The 21,801-nt window shown below is 41.9% G+C and overlaps 1 protein-coding gene across 3 annotated transcripts; it reads left to right on the top strand.

Moving 5' to 3' along the window:
* The first annotated feature begins 43 nt into the window (after positions 1 to 43).
* On the top strand, positions 44 to 20,402 carry kif17 (kinesin family member 17). Of its 3 annotated transcripts, XM_086117611.1 has the most exons (15): positions 44 to 250; positions 1,369 to 1,607; positions 2,243 to 2,389; positions 4,234 to 4,335; positions 4,604 to 4,793; positions 6,167 to 6,622; positions 7,603 to 7,673; positions 7,769 to 7,934; positions 11,254 to 11,306; positions 11,378 to 11,499; positions 16,890 to 17,118; positions 17,989 to 18,247; positions 18,329 to 18,387; positions 18,451 to 18,574; positions 20,012 to 20,402. In XM_086117611.1, exons 2-15 carry the CDS (start codon positions 1,377 to 1,379, stop codon positions 20,167 to 20,169), a joined length of 2,367 nt encoding a protein of 788 aa, XP_085973737.1. In that variant the 5' UTR covers positions 44 to 250; positions 1,369 to 1,376; the 3' UTR covers positions 20,170 to 20,402. The 3 variants fall into 3 exon arrangements, with proteins under 3 accessions (XP_085973737.1, XP_085973736.1, XP_085973738.1); XM_086117610.1 differs by having other exon boundaries at positions 18,329 to 18,574; XM_086117612.1 differs by lacking the exon at positions 44 to 250 and adding an exon at positions 2,123 to 2,188 and having other exon boundaries at positions 1,522 to 1,607; positions 2,292 to 2,389; positions 18,329 to 18,574.
* The last annotated feature ends 1,399 nt before the right edge of the window (positions 20,403 to 21,801 follow it).

Raw genomic sequence — 21,801 nt, 5'->3', positions numbered from 1 at the left:
TTGGTAAGATGGCCGCCCGCAGTGCCAGGTGGCCAAGCGTTGCCATGCAACATCAAAACCACTGCGGAGTGAGCACGGGAACGGCAAAATGAGACCTGCTTTCACAACGACATACGAGAAGCGGAAAACAAATTATGCCTGTGCTCGGCTTTCTTATGTTACCAGGCGAGTTATTTTCCTCTGAACTTCAGCAGACGAAATTTTGGAACTGCCTCACGTAAAGTTTTTAAGATAGTTGCCAGTCGTTCTGGTGAGTGCGTGTTTTATATCAGCCGATATGTTCTCCGTTTGGCCACTATTAGGTAAACCTAATGTGTTGAAAACCACCCCACAATGTTCCGTTTTGAGCCATTCTAACATTGTGTTTGAATATCACGGACAAAGGTGTCTAATAATTCGACCCTCGTGTAAGTGTAGGCAATTAGAAACGACAACCTAGTGTACTGTACGTAGTCGCACAAGTGTGTTTGCTTATTTGGGCTTTTTTTGTGTGATGCTAACACATGTCTTACCTGTGACCGATGAGATGTTTGATGATAACCATTCAGTCAACAGTAATCTAAGTGCATTTTTACCAACTTTTATTTAACCGAGGCACATAATTTACATGAGCCAATATCTAACGCTACACGACCATATAAAAATGTCACATAAAGTATTAATACTGAAATAATGATGATCGTGGCTCAATTTACTCACAAACGAACTCACGATGTGTAACACCTGGGCCTATTTCGTTGAACACAAAGTGTGAACATCTGTGACAGGAATGACAACAAGCCGCTATTGCAGCGGTCCCCAACATTTTTTGCCCCACGGACCGGTTTGATGTCAGACAATATTTTCAGGGACCGGCCTTGAAGGTGTGACGGATAAATACAACAAAATAATATATGACCTGCATGATAACTGTGGTATTTTCGAAACATAATAATAAACATGAATCATGACAAAATGAACGTAATATCTGGCCGCAACACTCTGGTCGCGATGGTAACGTTTAAACCTGCCTTCAAAATAAGATACAAAGTGCATGAAAAATATGACTCACCATTGCCGCATATGATGCAGCGTGGGCTTGATGCGTGTGAATCTCCCTTTGAGATAAATCCGTATTTTAAGTAGGACTCCGGATATTGTCAATTAAATGTAGCTTTCTTTTTCTTGGAAGTCGTAGGCTCCTCTTCTGTCGCCTGGCTGGGCCTTTACCGCTTCCCAAAGAAACGTTCCAAAGACGTTTGTTTTTTACTCATTTTGCTAGCTCCCGGGTTTCATTTCAGCAGGATTCTTCACATTTATTTGTTTTCTCACGGATTCCTCGCACATTGCCTATTTAGTTCTGTGTTTGTGACTTTCCATTTTTCCAAGTGGCTGAGATGGGGTCCGAATCTGTGAAGGTGGTGGTCCGGTGCAGGCCCCTTAATGACAGAGAGACAGCTCTGGGTTCCAAAATGGTGCTGACCATGGACCTACAGCGGTGCCAGTGTTTCATAAAGAAGCCCATGTCAGCTGATGAGCCCCCCAAGCAGTTCACCTTTGATGGGACTTACTTCACCGATCAAACTACAGAACAGATGTACAACGAGAGCGCCTATCCATTAGTAGAGGTGAGCTTTTATGGAGGAATAACAACAACTGAAGCTAAACATATGCTTACATATCAGCAGTTAATTCTGTCAGCTAAAGCTAATCTGTGCATCCAACAAAACTCAGTGCAGTCCCGCTCCCTTTTGGTTTTGAGAAGATAGTAATGGCGTCACACCCATGGGGCATGTCACTATTTCTGCATGATGGTTCATCTCCATGTCATTGTTTCTGGCCGACCATTGCTTATACTGCCTTCCTGATCCAATCATGTGCTTCGAACAAAGGCGCTCAAGTCCGGTCTTGGAGAGCACCTATTTTAGATGTCTCTCTTCTCCAGAACACCTGTCTAACATGATCAGGATCATTACTAGGCTTCTGCAAAGCTTGCTGATAAACCAATCATTTGAAGCAGGTATGTTGGAGGAGGGAGGCAAAAATATGGCTGGATAAGGGTTCTCGGGACTGGACTTGCGCATCTCTGGCATAGAAACTCAGTGTGCAGTCGATATCATGTAAATTTATCACACATTTTCAGTTTCAGAAAACACTGAACTTGGTTGCCCTCCCAAGACCCAACGATTTTCATACAAGCAATTAAAAAGTAAGTTGAACATAATATGTCACCTTTAATATAAAATGCATAATTATCTTACAGGGAGTCACGGAAGGATACAATGGCACAATATTTGCTTATGGCCAAACAGGAAGCGGCAAGTCCTTTACTATGCAGGGGGTGACTGAGCCCCCGGCCCAGAGGGGGGTCATCCCACGAGCCTTTGAGCACATCTTCGAGAGCATTCAGGTGGATTTGGCGTACACCATTCACTAAAAACAATGAGTGGATAGGAGATAGATAGATAGAGAGAGAGAAATCATTTACAAATCCTGTTCAACCTACATTTAATTGAATACACAATAAAGGCAGGGTATTTAAGGTTCAAACTGATAAACTTTATCGTTTTCAACATTAATTTTATGGCTGCAACATGTTCCCAAAAAGATGGGACAGGAGATAAAAAAGACTAAGAAAGTTGAGGAATGCTCATCACCTGTTTGGAATATCCCACAGGTAAACAGGCTAACCGGGAACAGGTGGGCGCCATGATTGGGTAGAAAATGAGCTTCCCTGATTTGCTTCGTCATTCACAGGCAAAGATGGGGCGAGGTTCACCACTTTGTGAAAATCTGTGCGAGAAAATACGCAAACAGTTAAAGGACAATGTTTGTCAATGTACAATTGCAAGGAATTAAGGGTTTCCATTATCTCCGCTCCATAATATCATCAAAAGGTTCAGAGAGTCTGGAGAAATCCCTGCATGTAAGTGGCAAGGCTGAAAACCAACATTGACCTTCTATCCCTCAGGCAGCGCTGCACATCAAAAGCCGACGTGTAAAGGATTTCACCACATGGGCTCAGAAACACTTCAGAAAACTAATCTCAATAAATCAATTTTGGCGCTATATTCCGAAATGCACCTTAAAACTCTACTATGCAAATCAAAACCCATTTGTCAACAACACCAAGAAACCCCGCTGGCTTATTTGGACCCGAGCTCATCTAAAATGGACTGATGAAAAGTGGAAAAGTGTTCTGTGGTCTGACGAGTTTACATTTCAAATTGTTTTTGGAAATTGTGGACGTTGTGTCCTCCGTGCAAAAGAGGAAATGACCCATCTGGACTGTTATGGACGCAAAGTTCAAAAGCCAGAATATGTGATGATATGTTGCGGTGTCAGTGCTGAGTAACTTACATATCTGTGAAGGTACTATTCATGCTGAAAAGTACATACCGGTTTTGGAGAAGCATATGCTGACATCCAAGCAATGTCTTTTGCATGGACAACCTTGCTTATTTCATCAAGACAATGCCAAACCACGACTACTAGACTGGCCTGCCCGCAGTCCAGACCCGTCTCTCATTGAAAATTTGTGGTGCATTATGAAGCGTAAAATACGACAATGGAGACCCCGGATGGTTGAACAGCAGAAGCTGTACATCAAACAAGAATGGAAATGAATTCCACCAACAAAGCTTCAACAATTAGTGTCCTCATTTCCCAAATGTTTATTGAATATTTTTAAAAGAAATGGTGATGTTAACACAGTGGTAAGCATGACCCTGTCCCAGCTTTTTGGAAACATGTCGCAGCCATAAATTCTAATTTAATGATTATTTGCGAAAAACAATCAAGTTTATTAGTCTGAATACATATTGTAATATACACTCAAACTGAACATTCCAAGGTCAAATTTTGAATTAAATGATAGAAAATATAAGTAGCAGAAGACTGTACGATTTTAATGAAACAGGGTTTTTCAATATAATTTCACTCTTAAATTGCGCAAATCCTTGATGTTTTTGGACAAGCATAACCTCCAAGTTACGCTCATTTCTCAGGAGGAGCAATGATTTTCCCCTGGTCAATGTCTTATTTAATTATTCAAAAGTGTCAGAAAGTTAATAAAAAATTCTAATAAATCATGTTTTAAACATATCTCATTAAGCCATTTTCATATACAGTTATTGAGAAAGGGTATGAATAATTTTAAAACTTGAAAATAGTTAGTTAGCCATACACGACTGAAAAAACTCGGTGCCCAGCTCTAGTCTCACCTATGTGTGTATTTTTGTGTTTGTGTGTCAGTGTGCAGAAAATACCAAGTTCCTTGTAAGGGCGTCCTACTTGGAGATTTACAATGAAGAAATAAGAGACCTCTTGGGCAGTGACACTAAGCAGAGATTAGAGGTTTGTCATGTCCTTTACTCTCCGCAGCAGGAGAAAGTCTGTCGGCTAGAATACAATGATAAGAAACACTCACCGGCCAAAACATTAAGTACCCCTACCACCTTACATTGTGTGAGCCTCATGACTTGGCTGGTAAGGGTACAATGCAGACAGCACTGTACATGTTACCATGGTGATAAGATTGTTACACAACCTTGAAGGTCACACTATTTGAACGAGGTGACAGACTGAGTGTTTTTGTTGTTGTTTTTTTTCTCACTGTGGCCAGCTGAAAGAGCACCCGGAGCGCGGGGTGTACGCCCGGGACTTGTCCATGCACACGGTACACAACGTGGCGGAGTGTGAGAGCATGATGGAGCGCGGCTGGCGGAACCGCGCCGTGGCCTACACCTTGATGAACAAAGACTCGTCTCGCTCACACTCCATCTTCAGCATCCACCTGGAGATGTGTCGCACAGGTCAGGGCCATACGTATGTGACCTGTGCAAATGTATTCTTTTTCCTTTTCGGGTGAAAAGATGAGGAACTATGTCGAGCCTTACAGTGCCAGAACTTGACAGGAAATCTACAGGCATGTGCAAGAGAAGCTGGTACTTAAGTCCAAAAAAAAAAAGTAGTAAACGTACAGTACCGGTACTTAATTCTGGTAAAACAGTCAACACAATCATTAAAAGTATTTACAAAGTAAAGAAGTGATAGAGGAAATAAAAACTCAACACACTTCCGTTCAGTTAGCGGGTGCTTGTTTTCACTGCGGATCAGTGAGGCACACAATGGACCACATGCAGTGTATGATATGAGTTGGGCGGCCCGGTGTTCCAGTGGTTAGCGCGGTGACCTCAGAATGCAGAGGTACCGGGTTCGATTCCAGCTCCGGCCTCCCTGTGTGGAGTTTGCATGTTCTCCCCGGGCCTGCGTGGGTTTTCTCCAGGTACTCCAGTTTCCGCCCACATTCCATAAACATGGCAGGCTGATTGAACACTCTAAATTGTCCCCCGGTCTGAGTGTGAGCGTGGATGGTTGTTTGTCTGTGTGTGCCCTGCAATTGGCTGGCGACCGGTTCAGGGTGTGCCCCGCCTACTGCCCGAAGACGGCTGGGATAGGCTCCAGCAACCCCCCCCCCCCCCCCCTTGTGAGGATAAAGCGGATCGGAAAATTGATGGATGGATGGAAATATGAGTTATTTTGGTAGTTTTTTTTCTCACGTGATAGTAGCTCACTAAAACCCCGCCTCTGCCCGAATGGCTTCCGCGCTCCATTCGTTATCCTAAAGCCGGATGGTAAAGGTAAATTTGTGAAGCCTTGCATGCTCGATCCAGACTCGAGTGACAATCTTCATACAGCACTGATGTCGTTTTCATCCATGCAAGTGGTAATGTGCAAAATATGTCTGACAAATCATGCTTGACCATGAAGCTAAACTTAGTGCATTAATGCTAATATCATGTCATCATTTAGCTAGCGGGTGTATTAATCCGGCTCACTAAATCAGATATACATAGCTTTGATTGCTTCGCCGATCCTTGGGTCTCTGTAGCAGTTAGAAAGGTAATACTGTACATCAACTATTGTAACCTGGCGTCAATCCAGTAGAATGTGAGTATATTTTGAGGAGTCATTGTTTTTGCGATGTGTCAGTCTTGCGACTGCAAGTTAGAATGTGTCCCAAATGTGGAAATGGTAGAGTCCATTCGCACAAAAAAACTAAAATGTGCATCTGATATCAAAACACTTTGATTGACTGGCCACCAGCTTCCCTCTGACTCTGTGTAGGACTAGCTGTGTTTAAAAAAAAGCACACAGAGACTCAGTTGTTGTTGTCTTTCCATAGATGCAGCAGGCCAGGACCACCTCCGAGCCGGGAAGCTCAATCTGGTAGATCTGGCGGGGAGCGAACGTCAGTCCAAAACGGGCGCAACGGGCGAGCGTTTGCGCGAGGCCACCAAGATCAACTTGTCTCTCTCAGCCCTGGGCAACGTCATTTCAGCCCTGGTGGATGGCCGCTCCAAATATGTCCCCTACCGTGACTCCAAACTGACCCGGCTGCTGCAGGACTCACTGGGGGGCAAAACTCGAACCCTGATGGTGGCCTGCCTCTCACCGGCCGACAGAAACTACGAAGAGAGCCTGTGCACGCTGCGTTACGCCAACCGCGCCAAAAGCATCCAGAACCGGCCGTGCATAAACGAAGACCCCAAGGATGCGCTGCTGCGGGAGTACCAGGAGGAGATCAAGAAGCTGCGGGCCCTCGTCTCTGGCCAGCTGGCCTCTGTTGCTCCCGTTCCATGTGAGTAGACTTACAAGAGAAGTGCTGTGGAAAAAAGTATTTTGATTTCTGTGTTCTTTGCAAACAGTATTTATCACACACAAATGTTTCAGTTCATCAAACCATTTTTAACCCTTTCATGCACCCTGTCACTTGATAACATGATAAGCTGTCCACTGTAGTAACCGCTAATATCAAATATCAATAATATGCCGTTTTTAAATGCCAATTTAAATTATTATGGCACACACACAACAAAAAAATCCCAAATTACCTGTCCTATGTCAAAAAAGTAATTGCCCCCCTTGTTAAATCACAAAGTAACTGTGACTAATGAAAATTTTGGGAAAGCTAAGTTCAATTTCACAGGCAACACCCATAGCACCACATTTGTTGAATCAAGACAGTGTCTGCCTTTACAGCAGCTCCTACACTTTTTGTTCTTCTACTTTCTTGCTTTCATAACTTTGCTGCTGTAAATTGGGAAGTTCTCCATTGTGAGAGGAATAAAGATTTTCTTCTGATTAAGAAACATCACATAACAGCACTGTACAGAATTCAAAAGGAATATGTCGGAATTTACAACGATGACAGTGGTTAGTCCTTAAAGGTAAAGTCATTGCATATATTTGGTGAACACAACCAGGTTTCCTTCTTATGCATCTGTCTAGCCGTCCATGCGTCGTCTTTCCCACTTATCCTCACAAAGCAGAAGTCAACCATTTTCTTCGCAATATGTTCTGTGTCCCGACTAGTCCAAACACGATATTCTGATTAATGTTGTGTTAGCCGAATAAGAATTAAGCATAAGAACCCATCGGTTTGTATTCATCTCAGGGGGCTGCCATTTTGTCCTGTGCGGGTGTCACGGCTCACCTATTTGGTCATGTGACGTTGACAAGGCGAGCCCGTGGACACTTTGCTGTTAATTTCAGACGAGAGCACGTGGCTGTTAAACCTGTTCGAGGAAATACCACCTTTTCTTCTCTTATATCCTGCAGCTGTGATGCCCAAGCATCAAGCAGAGGTTTGCCCCAACTCCACCGACAGGGAAAAGGAGAATATTAAAAAGGTAGCTCACAGCACAACGTTCCCATGCTCACATATCACTTGACGTCGCCGCCGCTGTCGTCCCGTTCGAGTTGATTTGCTGCTCTGGCCTTTCAGGACTTCGAGGAGAGGCTGGCCAAGCTGCAGGCCGACTTCAGCGCTGAGCGGGAGTCCAAGGCCAAGCTGCAGCAGGACATTACTACTCTGCGCGCCTCCTATGACAGCAAACTGTCTGGCCTGGAGAAGATCAAAACCAGCAGGGGGAGGTCTACCCCAAAGAATGGTGAGTCGGAATGTCTTTCCATGGTAACTGATGAATTATCAAGAGAGCAAGGAATGTTGGACCGTTTAGGGAACTGTGCCTTGCAACAAATAGCAAAAAAAAACCAAAACATTGACCCCCCCCGATTTGAAAATTACTTCTATTCATATTTTAAATGCAAATATCATAAAACTACGGCTGAACAATTTTGAAAAATACTGTCATGAAAAAACCCCCAATCCTATCAAGATTGGAATTTAATATGTGATTATTTTTTGGAAGGTCCTCTCCCCATGTGAATATTTTTTTGAAACAAACACAAGCAATACATTAATCTGTATTAAAATAAACATAATCAGATCTTTTAAACATGTTTTGGTGTTCGACCCTAAAATAAAGGCAAATGAACAATTATTGAATATGAAAAACAGTTTTCGAGTCAATCCAGGATTGGAGGACATTTTGGCTTCAAAATTCTTGAAAAATAAACCTTTTCAGATATTCTACGGCATATTAATCAATAATAGGTAATACACTGTCTAAGGCTTGATTGATTTTAGATCCATGGTACAATTTTTAACATATGCTTACAATACTTGTCACTGTAATCACAGTAACAGGGTTGCAGGTAAAAGGAACAACTTTCCGGCTGTTACTGTGCCGGAGCTCGAATTGAACCCGGTACCTCTGCACTGTGAAGTCGACATGCTAACCACTCGAATACCGGGCCGCCCCATGAATAATAATTATTTAAAATATTAAAACAAATGTTCCTGCAGTTACGAGAGCAACGGCAAGAGAAAATGGCATTTTAGTCGGCACTCAAGACGTAAACATTCTAAACACTAATTGCAGTTTGTTTTGTTTGTTTGTTTGTTTATTGAACATAAAACATATATACAGTAATAATTTGACAGAAAATAAGGTAGATAAAAAAAGTAAAAAGAAAGAAATCAATCTTCATTCAACACAGTTATTATGTTCAAGGGAGTAGGAAGAAGTAAAAAACTTATCTAGTCCTACCCCGTTATGTGATTGTATCTAATAAATCATTTTTATATCAATCAGAAAAGAAAAAAGTAAGAAGAAAGAAGTCTCCATTAAGGCTCATACTTTACCCTTAACCGTGATATTTTTACAACTTTTGGTTTGTATCGGGATTATATACTTCCACACCCTGACACTCTTGTGTCAATTTTCTCTTAAATTCATAATGGATATTTATATACCTTTCTCTATTTATCAACTTAGTTCTGATTTATCATTATATTTAATGTTTTGAATTTATCATTTTAACTCTGATTGATGTAGGTTGTTTGTACTATTTTTTTGAATTTGTTTTTTAACTCAGCAAGCGATTTACTCATTTTCAGGTCCGTTTCGAGATTATTCCACAGATTAACACCTTTGATAGATACACTTCTTTGCTTGATGTTTGTTCTTGTTTTGAGTTTTTTGAATAAGTTGGTACCTCTTAAATCATAGCTGCTTTCTCGAATTTCGAAAAACTTCTGAATGTTTTGGCAGAGCAGGTTATTGTGTGCTTTGTACATTAATTGGGCGATTTTAAAGTCAACCAGGTCATAAAATTTCATCGTATTTAATTTGATAAATAGTGGATTTGTGGGTTCCGTATATTTTGATCTATTAATAATTCGAATTGCTTTTTTTTGTAGGTTGAGAATAGGGAGTGTGTTTGTTTTGCAGGCATTTCCCCATATTTCCACACAGTAGGTCATATATGGTAATAATAATGAAGTGTACAATGTGTACAAAGATCTCTTATTTAGCACTTCCTTGGTTTTGTAGAGGATCCCTACGGTTTTGGCTATTTTTCTTTTTACGTTATCGATATGTGGCTTCCAACATAGTTTTGAGTCTATTACTAATCCGAGAAACTTGGTTTCATACGCTCTTTCTATCTCAATTGAGTTTACCATAATTTTAGCTTGGTGTTTGATTGGTCTTGTGCCAAAAACAATTAACTTCGATTTTTTCAGGTTAAGTGACAATTTATTTCTGTCGAACCAGTTTTTTAATTTGTTTAATTCGTTTTCTACGGTTGTCAGGAGCTGTTGCAGTCTTTCTAAGCGTTCGTCCAACTTCACAAAATTCTGACAAACCAGTGTTGAACGTAAATCAGATTGCAACAATCATGCAAACAAATCTGAGGCTTTATACTTCAGTGTTACATTTTTCATGAAACAATGATATGGAAACACATGGAGTGTACTTGAGCACTGAACATACCATATCTCGACATTACAAATGAAGAAATGAAATATGAGTAAATACCTGTACAAAAAAATAAAGCCACCGGCTGACAGAAATGAAGCAGTGTTTTTCCCCCCCAATTTCAGCCATTGCAATTTGAAATTTATTTTCTACTATGTTGCAATGTTGACTGGATAAATATTCAGCCCCAGCACAAACTATGATGGTAAACACATCATTTCAAGGAGTTTGGCGCCATCTAGTGGCATGTTTGAATATTCTAGAACAGGGGTGGGCAATTATTTTCCCGGGGGGGCCAAATGAGAAGCAGAAAATATTGTGGAGGGCCGGGCCAAAAGTTAGAAATAGAAATAGAAAATAAAGAAGATGGCACAATGTCTTTGTATGCCAGTAATAATGTAACATTCTCCTCCACCATCACACTCTGCACCGGTTCTTTTCAAGGATGTGTACTGAGCCCCCTGTTGTTCACGCTCTACACATTTGACTGCTCTCCAACTCTTATTAGCGGTCCAGTTTGCGGAAAGTTTTTAACATGATAACAATCGAACCATTCTAGGAAATGCTCATTTACTCGAGCCACAAGCAATTCACTCTGAGCATGGAAATTGCCAGAATCGGACTGAGTAAGAATCGCTTCCTTGTTTTTCAAAGTCTCGTAGATTTGAGTCTTTCCGACTCCAGGCGTCTCCTGAATGTTTCGTACTTTGTTACCCGCTTCGTTTAATCAGATACATATCACTTTCCCTTCCATGGTCATTACTCTCTCCCTCTTTCTTTGTCTTCCCCTCCCTCCCTGTGCTCTGCAACTTGAATTAACTGCGCCACCTGGTGTTGAAATACCTGTCATTACAAGTCCAAACAAAATGAATGCAATCAAACCTTAATTGTGCACCAATCTTCGGCGGGCCGGATTAAAAAGACCAACGGGCCGGATCCGGCCCGCGGGCCGTAGTTTGCCCACCCCTGTTCTAGAAAGAGCACATCCACACGTCGTTTTTTTTTTTTTTTTTTTAAGCCGTGGATGGTTTCATTGGTTTAACAAAAAAATAAATCAGCAAAGTTTAACTATTATCTTTTCGTTTGCTTCGTCTCCTAACACAAGCAAGCTCCAGCAGTGTGACAACAGAGGAAACCTTCCCGAGCAACGCAAATGAGGTGCACACACTGGATGAGTGCCACCCTCCACGAAACATGTAAGGCCAAATTCTGCATTCATTGCCGTGCAGCTGAGCCAGTCCATCGCGCCACATGCTGCTGATGGGATCCAAAAAAGTCCAGATGGAGTCCCAGAAGAGTCGCCTGGTGTCGGTACAGCAGGGGATGTGGAGCAGAAAGAAGCAATGGAGAGGTTGGTGGCCTGCTGCCATGTCTTGATGTTCATGTTCATGTCAACTTTATTGTCAAATGTCCAACATGTGCAACATGTAGCACAGATGAAATTTCTTTCCTCAGGAGGGAGAGTCTTCTTACCTCCAGCACTAATACCAGCTCTCTCACGGACGATTCCCCAAAACACATTTCACGACTTCCGATCTTATTTTACACATCCCATATTGCAGCCATCCATTTTCTATCGCACTTTTCCTCATTCGGGTCAACCATATGACAGAGCATATCCCAAATGACTTTTGGGGACGGGTCACTGGTCACATTTTGACAAACGTCTTTTTTGGGTTGTTACTTATGTTCCTGGTGGACTACACATACACGCTAACCAGTGGACCACGGTGGTCCACTGGTTAGCGTGTCAGCTTAACAGTGGGAAGATGCAGGGTTCGAATCCAGGTCTAGACGTTTGTCTGCCGAGTTTGCATGTGTGTTAAGGCTTTTCCTCATGCATGTACAGTAAGGCGTTATTAGCCCCAAAAAACGACCATGATAGTAAGGCGTTTTTAGCCGAAAAAAACCAAAAAACGACCATGGATAGATAGTAAGGTGATTTTAGATGAAAAATAACCCAACCATGTTTAGATAGTAAGGTGTCTCTAGCCAAAAAAAGACCATTTAAAGTCAAGCATTTTTAACTGAAATAACGACCATGTATAGCCCAGGTGTCAAAGTCCGGCCCGGGGGCCAGATCTGGCCCACCACATCATTTTATGTGGCCCGCGAAAGTTAATCAAGCATGTCAAGTTCCATGATGCTTGCTAAAGTCTGAACCAAAATTTCAAATTGTCAAATGTATTTGTATTTGATGTATGTATTTGAAAAAAATGTGTTTTTTTCGGCTAAAAGCGCCTTACTATAATACATGGTCGTTTTTTTTTTTTGGGCTAAAAACGCCTTACTATACATGGTTGTTTTTTTTTCGGCCCAAAACGCCTTACAATACATGGTCATTTTTTTGGGGCTAAAAATGCCTTACTATACATGGTCGTTTTTTTCGGCTAAAAACGCCTTACTATACATGGTCATTTTTTTCGGCTAAAAACGCCGTGCTATGCATGGTCTTTTTTTCCGGCTAAAAACGCCTGACTATACATGGTCGTTTTTTTTTTTCGGCTAAAAACGACTTCCTATACATGGTCGTTTTTTTTCGGCCAAAAATGCCTTACTATATACATGGTCGTTTTTTTCGGCTAAAAACGCCTGACTATACATGGTCGTTTTTTTGGCTAAAAACACCTTACTATACATGGTCATTTTTTTTCGGCCAAAATCGCCTTACTATACATGGTCGTTTTTATTTTTGCTAAAAACGCCTGATTATAAATGGTCGTTTTTTGGGGCTATAAATGCCTTGCAATACATGGTCGTTTTTTTGGGTTAAAAATGCCTTTCTATACATGGTTGTTTTTTTGGGGCTAAAAATGCCTTGCAATACATGGTCTTTTTTTTTGTCTAAAAACGCCTTACTATACAGTACATTGTCGTTTTTTTTTTTCGGCTAAGAACGCCGTGCTATACATGGTCGTTTTTTTTTCGGCCAAAAACGCCTTACTATACATGTTTTTTTTTTCGTTGAAAAACCCCTTACTATACATGGTCGTTTTTTGGGGTTCAAACGCCTTACTATCCATGGTCGTTTTTTTTTCCGGCCAAAAAAGCCTTACTATACATGGTCGTATTTTTTCGGCTAAAAAAGCCTTACTATACATGGTCGTTTTTTTCGGGTTAAAATGCCTTAATATACATGGTCGTTTTTTTTCGGCTAAAAACGCCTTACTACAAATGGTCATGTTTTTGGGCTAAAAACGGCTGACTATATATACATGGTAGTTTTTTTCGGCTAAAAACGCCTTACTAAACATGGTCGGTGTTTTTCAGCTAAAAACGCCTTACTATACATGGTCGTTTTTTTTTTCGGTTTAAAACACCTTGATATACATGGTTGTTTTTTTCCGGCCAAAAACGCCTTACTATACATGGTCGTTTTTTTGGGGCTAAAATGCCTTACTATACATGGTCGTTTTTTTCGGCTAAAAACGCCTTACTATTCATGGCCGTTTTGTTTTTGTTAAAACGCCTTACTATTCATGGTCGTTTTTTTCGTCTAAAAACGCCTTCCTATACACGGTCGTTTTTTTTTTGGGCTAAAAACACCTTACTCTACATGGTCGTTTTTTTCGTCGAAAAACGACTCATCGTTCCCTTCAAAGAGCCGAAATCCTCAGGCCTGCTCCTGAATTATTTAAATTTTTGCAACATTTGTTTATAATTGTATGTATATGTTGTTGTTTGTGTTATTATCATATGCAATTGAATACGTAGACCATTTCAGAATTCGAAATTTGGGACTCTCTCAATGCATAATGGGACTCATACCTTTCTGATCAGCGAGTCCCTGGGACTCGCTGCCGGTAAACTGTAAAATTATCACTGCAGAGATTACCGCTTTTTCTGCACTCAGTGATTGACTTCTATGCAGTCATTTCTCAACTTGTCTTCCATGCCATGTCATGCCTGTTGAGTGTTGATTTACTTCACATTAAGAAACTACTGCACTAAAACATTAATTCATAAATGTATATCATATGCTTTTTGTTTTTCTCAGTATAAATAACACGTACCCTGACTGTTCTCCTCTTTGAATAAAAACACTTCATTCAAGCGTTGGGGAGTGCAAGGGGTTATGATGGAGGGGTGTTGCAAATCATGAAGACCTGGCAAGTGGTATGATAGCATTGTTTTATACATGTCCTCGGCTAGGCCTCAGCTTCAAAATCAGTCCTTGGTCCCTGGCCTTGGAGGCAAGTCCTTGGTCCTTGGCCTTGGCCTCGGAAAATTTCTCAAGTCCTTGGCCTTGGCCTTGCCTCGGAAAATTTTCCAAGTCCTTGGCCTTGGCCTTGGCCTCGGAGTCAAGTCCTTGGCCTTGGCATTGGCCTCGGGTTGCCGGTCCTTGGACACAACACTGCTTACTATACATGCTTGTTTTTTTCGGCTAAAAACGCCCAACTATCCCTGGTCGATTTTTCGGTTAAAAACGCCTTCCTATACATGGTCGTTTTTTGGGGGTTTAAAAATGCCTTACTATACTTTGTCGTTATTTTGGTTAAAAATGCCTTCCTATACATGGTCCTTTTTTTCGTCTAAAAACGCCTGACTATACATTGTCGTTATTTTAGCTGAAAACCCGTGACTATACATGGTCGACTTTTTGGTTAAAAACGCCTTTCCTATAAATGGTTGTTTTTTTGGCTAAAAACGCCTTGCTACACATGGTCGGGTTATATTTGCTATACATGGTCGATTTTTCGGTTAAAAACACCTTACTCTACATGGTCGTTTTTTTGGTTAAAAATGCCTTACTATAAATGGTCGGGTTTTATTTGCTAAAAACGCTCTACTATACATGGTCGATTTTTCGGCTAAAAACGCCTTACTATACATCGTTGTTTTTTTCGCTAAAAACGCCTGACTAAACATGGTCGTCTTTTTGGCTAAAAACGCCTTACTATACATCAGGCATATCCAGCTCTGGGCCTGGAGGGCCACCGTCCTGTCTGTTTTCCATCTCTCTCTGCTGCAATACACCTGATTCAGGCGATCGGCTCATCAGCCAGCTCTGAAGTAGCATTAGAATGATCCTGATTATTTGAATCAGGTGTGTCGCTCCTGGGAGAGCTGGAAAACAGGCAGGACAGCGGCCCTTGAGGACCGACTTTGGAAACCCCTGCTATACATGGTCGATTTTTTTGGTGAAATACGCCTTTCTATACATGGTCGTTATTTCGGTTAAAAATGCCTGACTATAAATTGCTGGGGGGTTTTCGGTTAAAAAAAAAAACACCTTACTATACACGGTCGTTTTTTCGGCCAAAAAAAAAAAAACGCCTTACACATGGTAATGAGAAAAAGCCTAACTACACATGCAAACTCTGCAGACAAAGGCCTAGACCTGGATTTGAACCCTGCATCTTCCCATTGTTAAGCTGACACCCTAACCAGTGGACCACAGTGGCATTGTCTTACCACGCACATAAGCAACAACCCAAAAAGGCCTTTACATACCTGGTCAAAAGATATATGCAAGCTTCGCAGAGGAAGGTCGAGACCGGGATTGGGCTAAAAACACCTTACTATACATGGTCGTTTTTTCGGTGAAAAATGCCTTACTATAAACGGTTGTTTTTTTCAGCTAAAAATGCCTTACTATCCGTGGTCGTTTTTTGGGTTAAAAACTTACTACATACATGGTTGTTTTTTGAGACTAAAAACGCCTGATGAAACATGGTCGTTATTTTGGTTAAAAATGCCTTGCTATACATGGTTGTTTTTTGGCACTAAAAACGGCTGACTATAAATGGTCGATTTTTTTGGTTAAAAACACCTTGCTCTACATAGTCGTTTTTTTGGTTAAAATGCCAGGCATTTTTAGCTGAAAAAAAAACGACCGTGTATACTGAGGCGTTTTTAGTGCCCCAAAAAAACAAACATTATGTGTAGTAAGGCATTTTTATCCGAAATAATATATATATATATATATATGTACAGTATATATATATGCATGTTATTTTGCTGGATGGACTTTGCCCTTCTCATTCATATCGTTTGTATACAACAGCAGTAATAATTTTACAGTTTAGCCCAGCGATCAGAAAAGTATGAGTCCCATTATGCATTTCGAGAGTCCCAAATTTCTTAATCTGAAATGGTCTAATTATTCAATTGCATATGATAATATCACAAACAACAACAATATATATTGATAAGAGGTTTATTCTTATAAACAAATGCTGCAAAAATTTAAATAATTCAAGCATACAAGATTTGCTGAGAAATAGGTTCTTATTTCATCCTATGGTTCAGTCTTTGAGTACATACATTCTCCTCTCTTTACTCTGCTTCCAAAGATGCGAGGCTTTCTCAAAGTCAACTTATTATCGCAAAAAACGAATCAACTTTAGCTGCTTCCTCCGTGACATCTCCGCAATAAACTTTCGCAGCACTTGTTCACAACACTTGTTTTAACGTTACACAACTTGGCAATCGTCTGTCGATTTCGCAATCTCGTCTCGCGAGAACAGAAATCTCGTCACGCGAGATTACTTACCCCAAGATGAAAACAACAATGGCGGCGATTGGCAAACTGGGATCATTGCTGGAAAAAAAGATGTACTGTAGTTTTTTTGTTTTGTCTGAAAAATGTCCTTGCGTCCCAAAAACGCACATTATTTGGAACTGTGTGTCCTGCGGGAAAATTATGTGTCTAGGATGCGGGACGCAGAGGTAATGAGATGGCTGCAACAGGTGGGGGTGAAAAAGGGCCTTAAAATGGAAGCCTTGTTTCTTATGCAGGATTCAGAGGCTGGAGCAGGAGGTGGTCGGTGGCGAGCAAGCCCGCAACAAAGAATTCCAGCAGAGGCAGCGGCAGAGGAGGAAGTTGGCCGATCAGAGGAAAGCTCAGCTCGTTCAAGCTTTGTCGGACAACAGCGAGGAGAGCGACAACGTGCTGTTCAGTGTCTACGACTCCATTCAGGGGGAGGTCCACGCCAAAGGCCAGATGCTGCTCAAGGTCCAGGGAAAGGTCGGTCACAGTGCCATCACATGCGTGCACCGTCGCCAAAACATTACAAATGCAATTTGTGACAGTTCTTGTTTGTTTGTGGGGGTTTCTCCCTTCAGTCTCCTCTTCGGGAGGTGAAATGCATACTCGATTGGGTTCAGGTCTGGTGATTGACTTGGCCAGCCTCAGACCTTGATGAAGTCATTTGTTGCGTAGGTCGCTGCCCATCTTCAAAAGCCTCCTCAAAACTCACTTGTATTCTTTGGCATTCGACTCAGCATGACTTAGATTTGTTCTTGGTTTTACTGTTTGGTGCTTTCTACCGTCTTTATTACCGATTTGTTTTACTGTTTATTGTATATGTTAAATTGCTCCATGTACAGCTTTGTATGCAGCGATGGCTGTTTGAAAGTGCTCGATAAATACAGTTGAGTTGAGTCGTGTGTTTTGGGTCATTTTCAGTGCCCAATGTCACATGACGAAACTGAGAAAACAAGTGAGCCAGGAATGGTTGTTCCCTGACACTGAAACACTCTAATGCCATTTTTCGTTGACATAAAGTGGCAATATGGCCAACCTCTGAGAGAGATAAAACGGGTGGATTTTGCTGCTTAATTCATATTCCACCAAGACAATGTGAATCAGAATTCTGTATTTACACTAAGGGGGCACATGGAACATCTTGTTGTATTGAGTTCACTTCATGTATTGAGTTGACTTCCCTTTTAAAAACAAAGATGTTGCTGTTCAAAACACAACTACGTTAATGTCAATTAAAATTTAGCGTGATTATCATGTGTTGGTTCTTAATACTTTGTGTCAGATCTATGACCTTACGTACTTGAGTTGTATCCCGTGTCAAGATGAAAAGACCATCTTCTCCACCGGCAGCTGAAAGCAGCCAAATTAGAGATTCGTGACCTGCAGACCGAGTTTGAAGAGGAGAGGAACGATTACCTCGTGACCATTCGTCGCCTGGAACGCGAGGGCCAGCTGCTTCACGGTCTGCTTGAGCGCATGGCGCCGCTCGTTCGCCGGGACTGCAACTACAGCAGCCTGGAACGCCTGAAGAGAGAGGCCGCATGGGACGAGGAGAGCGCTGCCTGGAGGATTCCCGACGTGACGATCCAGAGAACAACGCTGCCCTCAGGTGGGACTTTCCATGTAATAGCCTTTTTACAGTGGTACTAAATGCCAATTTGAACATGTTCCTGGTGTCCTCCTCACTTAGCTGTGCCTTCCAAGCTCTCCCCGCCCAGAGGCCTGGCAGCCGATGCCAAAGACATCGTGGTAGGTTTTTGGCATGGCTTCATCCTCATCCTCATGAGTTTGCCATTTGTCCCCCCTCCCCAGCAGGTTGAGGAGGACCGTTACAAAGAGCTGCTGGACCGAAGCGACAGTGAAAACATTGCCAACGCTTACTTCAGATGCAAGAGGGCCAACCAGCTGCGTGGGGGCGAAACAGCCATGGGTCACGGTGAGGGTTTTTTTTTTTTTTTTTTTTTTTTTTTTTTTGGGACACTGTCGTCCTTTTGATAGGATACGGTAATGTCCCGCTAATACGAGAGTTGCTAGCCATGAGTAGTGAAAAGCTTTGACTAATTGGCAAATCCATAACTCATTCAATCCCAGCGTTTTACTGGATTTTGACTGATCTTGCAAGGCCCACAGAATATTTGGTTCTAATGCTATATAAACATGGAGCCTACCAAAATAAGGTTTGGACTCTCTTCTTTCAGCAGAAAAAAAATGGTTTCTTTTTCCATTCTTCAGCAATCGGCATTACAAAATGGCTAAGTTTCATGAAAATGGTGATTCCTGGGCAAAAAAACGGAGAAAAAGCTTTTTATAAAAGCATGCATTTCAAGCACGTGAGGCACCACTGCCACCTACTGGTCACTTTTTTACATGATTTACAATGCAAACGGCTTATTCTCATTCACAGATTGCATCAGACCCGCCTCCTCTCTATGACGCAAAAAAAAAGACTTGGACGTACAAGTACGTCCTTGGTAGGCGGGGCCTAATTTTAAAAAGACGTACAAGTACGTCTTGTGGAATGAAAGAGTTAAAAAATATTTTTAGAACATCCTCTATTAACAGTTTGAATGGCAAACTGTAATCCAAAAAACACTTGAATATTTACTCATTTTACATTTCCCTGAAATTGGTTACTGATTAATTTGAACCAGAAGTAAGGATAATACTCATGCGGCAAAAACTCGGTAACATCCACGAATAAGCCTGGCTAATTTTACAATGTATATTTTTATACACGGTCCACACACCCCTGTGCAAAGAGGCCTGTTCCACCATTGATGTGACCAAACACATTTTTCCCACATTTTTGGGAGGTTTGATTGCGGTCCAATCAAAGCAAAATTGGACCTTTTGGTCAAGGGATATTTGGCATAAACACAACACGACTCATAACCAAAAGAAAACAACACTTTCATTTTAGCGTGGTGGTGGCAGAATCATATTTTTATTTAAAAAATTTTCTATGTGTTTATCTAGGGGAGGGGAAAAAAAGGTGTGTGGGCGAGGGTGATTGTGAGCAGTTCTAAATATCAGTCAGTATAAGCACAAAAGCTTCAAGCTTCTCATTCTGTAAAAATAAAAGTAAATAATTGTCAAAAGCCTACTAGAGCATCCCAAAATGTATTTGGGGTAAATCAGAGGCGCTTTAACTGCTGTGTGCTGTAAGTGACTGGTTAATTCTTAATTCAGCTATCTCCCAGTTGAGGATGTACACACTTGCACAATACTGTCCAACTTTGCTTTTTTTAAACAGTTTTGGGCGAATCGTTAAGCATTTCAAAAAGCGCAAAAAAGCCAATAGGTGACCAGCAATCATACAGGTGATGACTGCATTCAATGACCCTGCAGTCATGAAGACCGCCTTCTTCCACAGCTGCCCACAGCCCCTCCCTCATGAATGGGCCACCCCACCACGGCGCAAATACGAGCCTGGACTCCGTCATGCCCCATCCCTTTCGCCTCGAATCCTTGAATGTCCCGGTGTCCGGTGGAAAGATGAAGCGGAAAAAAACCAAATTGCATCAAGAATGAAAGTAATATCATCGCACACAACTAGCAGCATGTTTTGTTTCCACAGTGGCATGTGCTTTAAATCTGTGCAATAAAAATTAACCTCATTAGTTTGAAACAAATTAGTCTTAAGCACCTGCACACCAAACATTTGAATCTTCTTGCTTGATTGAAATCTTTTTTTTGCATTCATTCCACTAATAAAAGGTCAAGATGTTTTTAATATACATGTTGGTATTGCAATTAAATGTACAACATTTTCATGGGTGCTGTGATGCTCATTTTGTTTTCATTGAAAATCATGTGGGCGGCCTGAGTGGTTAGCACATCGACCTCGCAGTGCGAGGTCGTGGGTTCGATCCCGGCTCCGGCCTTCCTATGTGGAGTTTGCATGTTCTCCCCATGCCTATGTGGGTTTTCTCCGGGTATTCCGATTTCCTCCCACATTCCAAAAACATGCAACTGGAGGGCTGCTGTCCTGCATGTTTTCAAAGTCTCCCTGTTGCAACACACCTGATTCAAATGATCAGATCATCAGCAAGGTCTGCGGAAGCCTGATATTGAACCTGTTCATTTGAATCAGGTGTGTTGCAACAGAGAGACTTGGAAAACATGAAGGACAGCCGCCCTCCAGGACCTGAGTTTGACACCTATGCTCTAAATTGTCCCGAGGTGTGAGCATAAGTGCGAATGGTTGTTTGTCTATGTGTGCCGGTGGCGGATGCTGGTCTGCCAAGGAGGGGAAGCTCGATTTCGGCCTACATCATAAAATGTGTCCGTTTATTTATTCGTGAATTCTACTCTCCGTTCCTTTTCAAAAAATGACAAGGATGCCTTCACCATAAGATTGGTGATTGGCTCATTTTGCTGTCAATCAAAAAGAGATTCAGCCTCAGACAGATCATCCAATAATCATGCAGAAAAGCTGAGCGTCCGGGTTAGCCGATAAACGCCCACTGTCCATAGACTCCCAGAGATGCTAGCATCCGATGGGCGGGACAAAACCAGCATTTATCCAATGACTCGTCTCGTTTCAATGCATTGGGACAACCTACACTGAACTCTCTAGACGCCCAGCGTCCGCGCAGTCGACGCTCAGCGTCCACACAGTGTGAAGCTGCGGGAATGAATGAGAAGAGAGTTGCGTCGTAACCAGTAATAAGCTGATTCGGAACAAAAGTTGAGCGTGTTGTAGCGCATATTTAGTCAATGACATGTCCACACAATTGTGCGTACACACTTATGTTTGATCACTTACTTTTTGACATTTTAGGGGAAGCTGAGCTTCTCTTGCACTCTTAGAGCAATCGCCTCTGATGTGTGCCCTGCGATTGGCTGGCAACCGGTTCAGGGTGTCCCCCGCCTATACTGCCCGAAGACAGGAGGGATAGGCTCCAGCATGCCCGCAACTCTTGTGAGGATAAAACAATCAGAAAATGGATGGATGGATGAAAATCATGCCCCCCCCCACCCATTTAGTCGGAGGGCCCTGGGTTGCATTGTGTGGCCACCCCCTGCCACCCTGATTATTACAATTTTTGGTGAGCTTTGTTCACCAAGTGCAGTACAGTGGCGACCATTTGAGAAGTCCAGTCACTATTTTGACTTCATGTCCAAAGAAATTGATGAAGAAAAAAAATCTCACATACGGAT

Source organism: Hippocampus guttulatus, chromosome 8 (assembly GCF_054856545.1).
Source record: "Hippocampus guttulatus isolate MCC_2025c chromosome 8, RoL_Hgut_1.0, whole genome shotgun sequence".
NCBI classification, from domain to species: domain Eukaryota; kingdom Metazoa; phylum Chordata; class Actinopteri; order Syngnathiformes; family Syngnathidae; genus Hippocampus; species Hippocampus guttulatus.
This window is presented reverse-complemented; position numbering and strand designations above follow the sequence as displayed.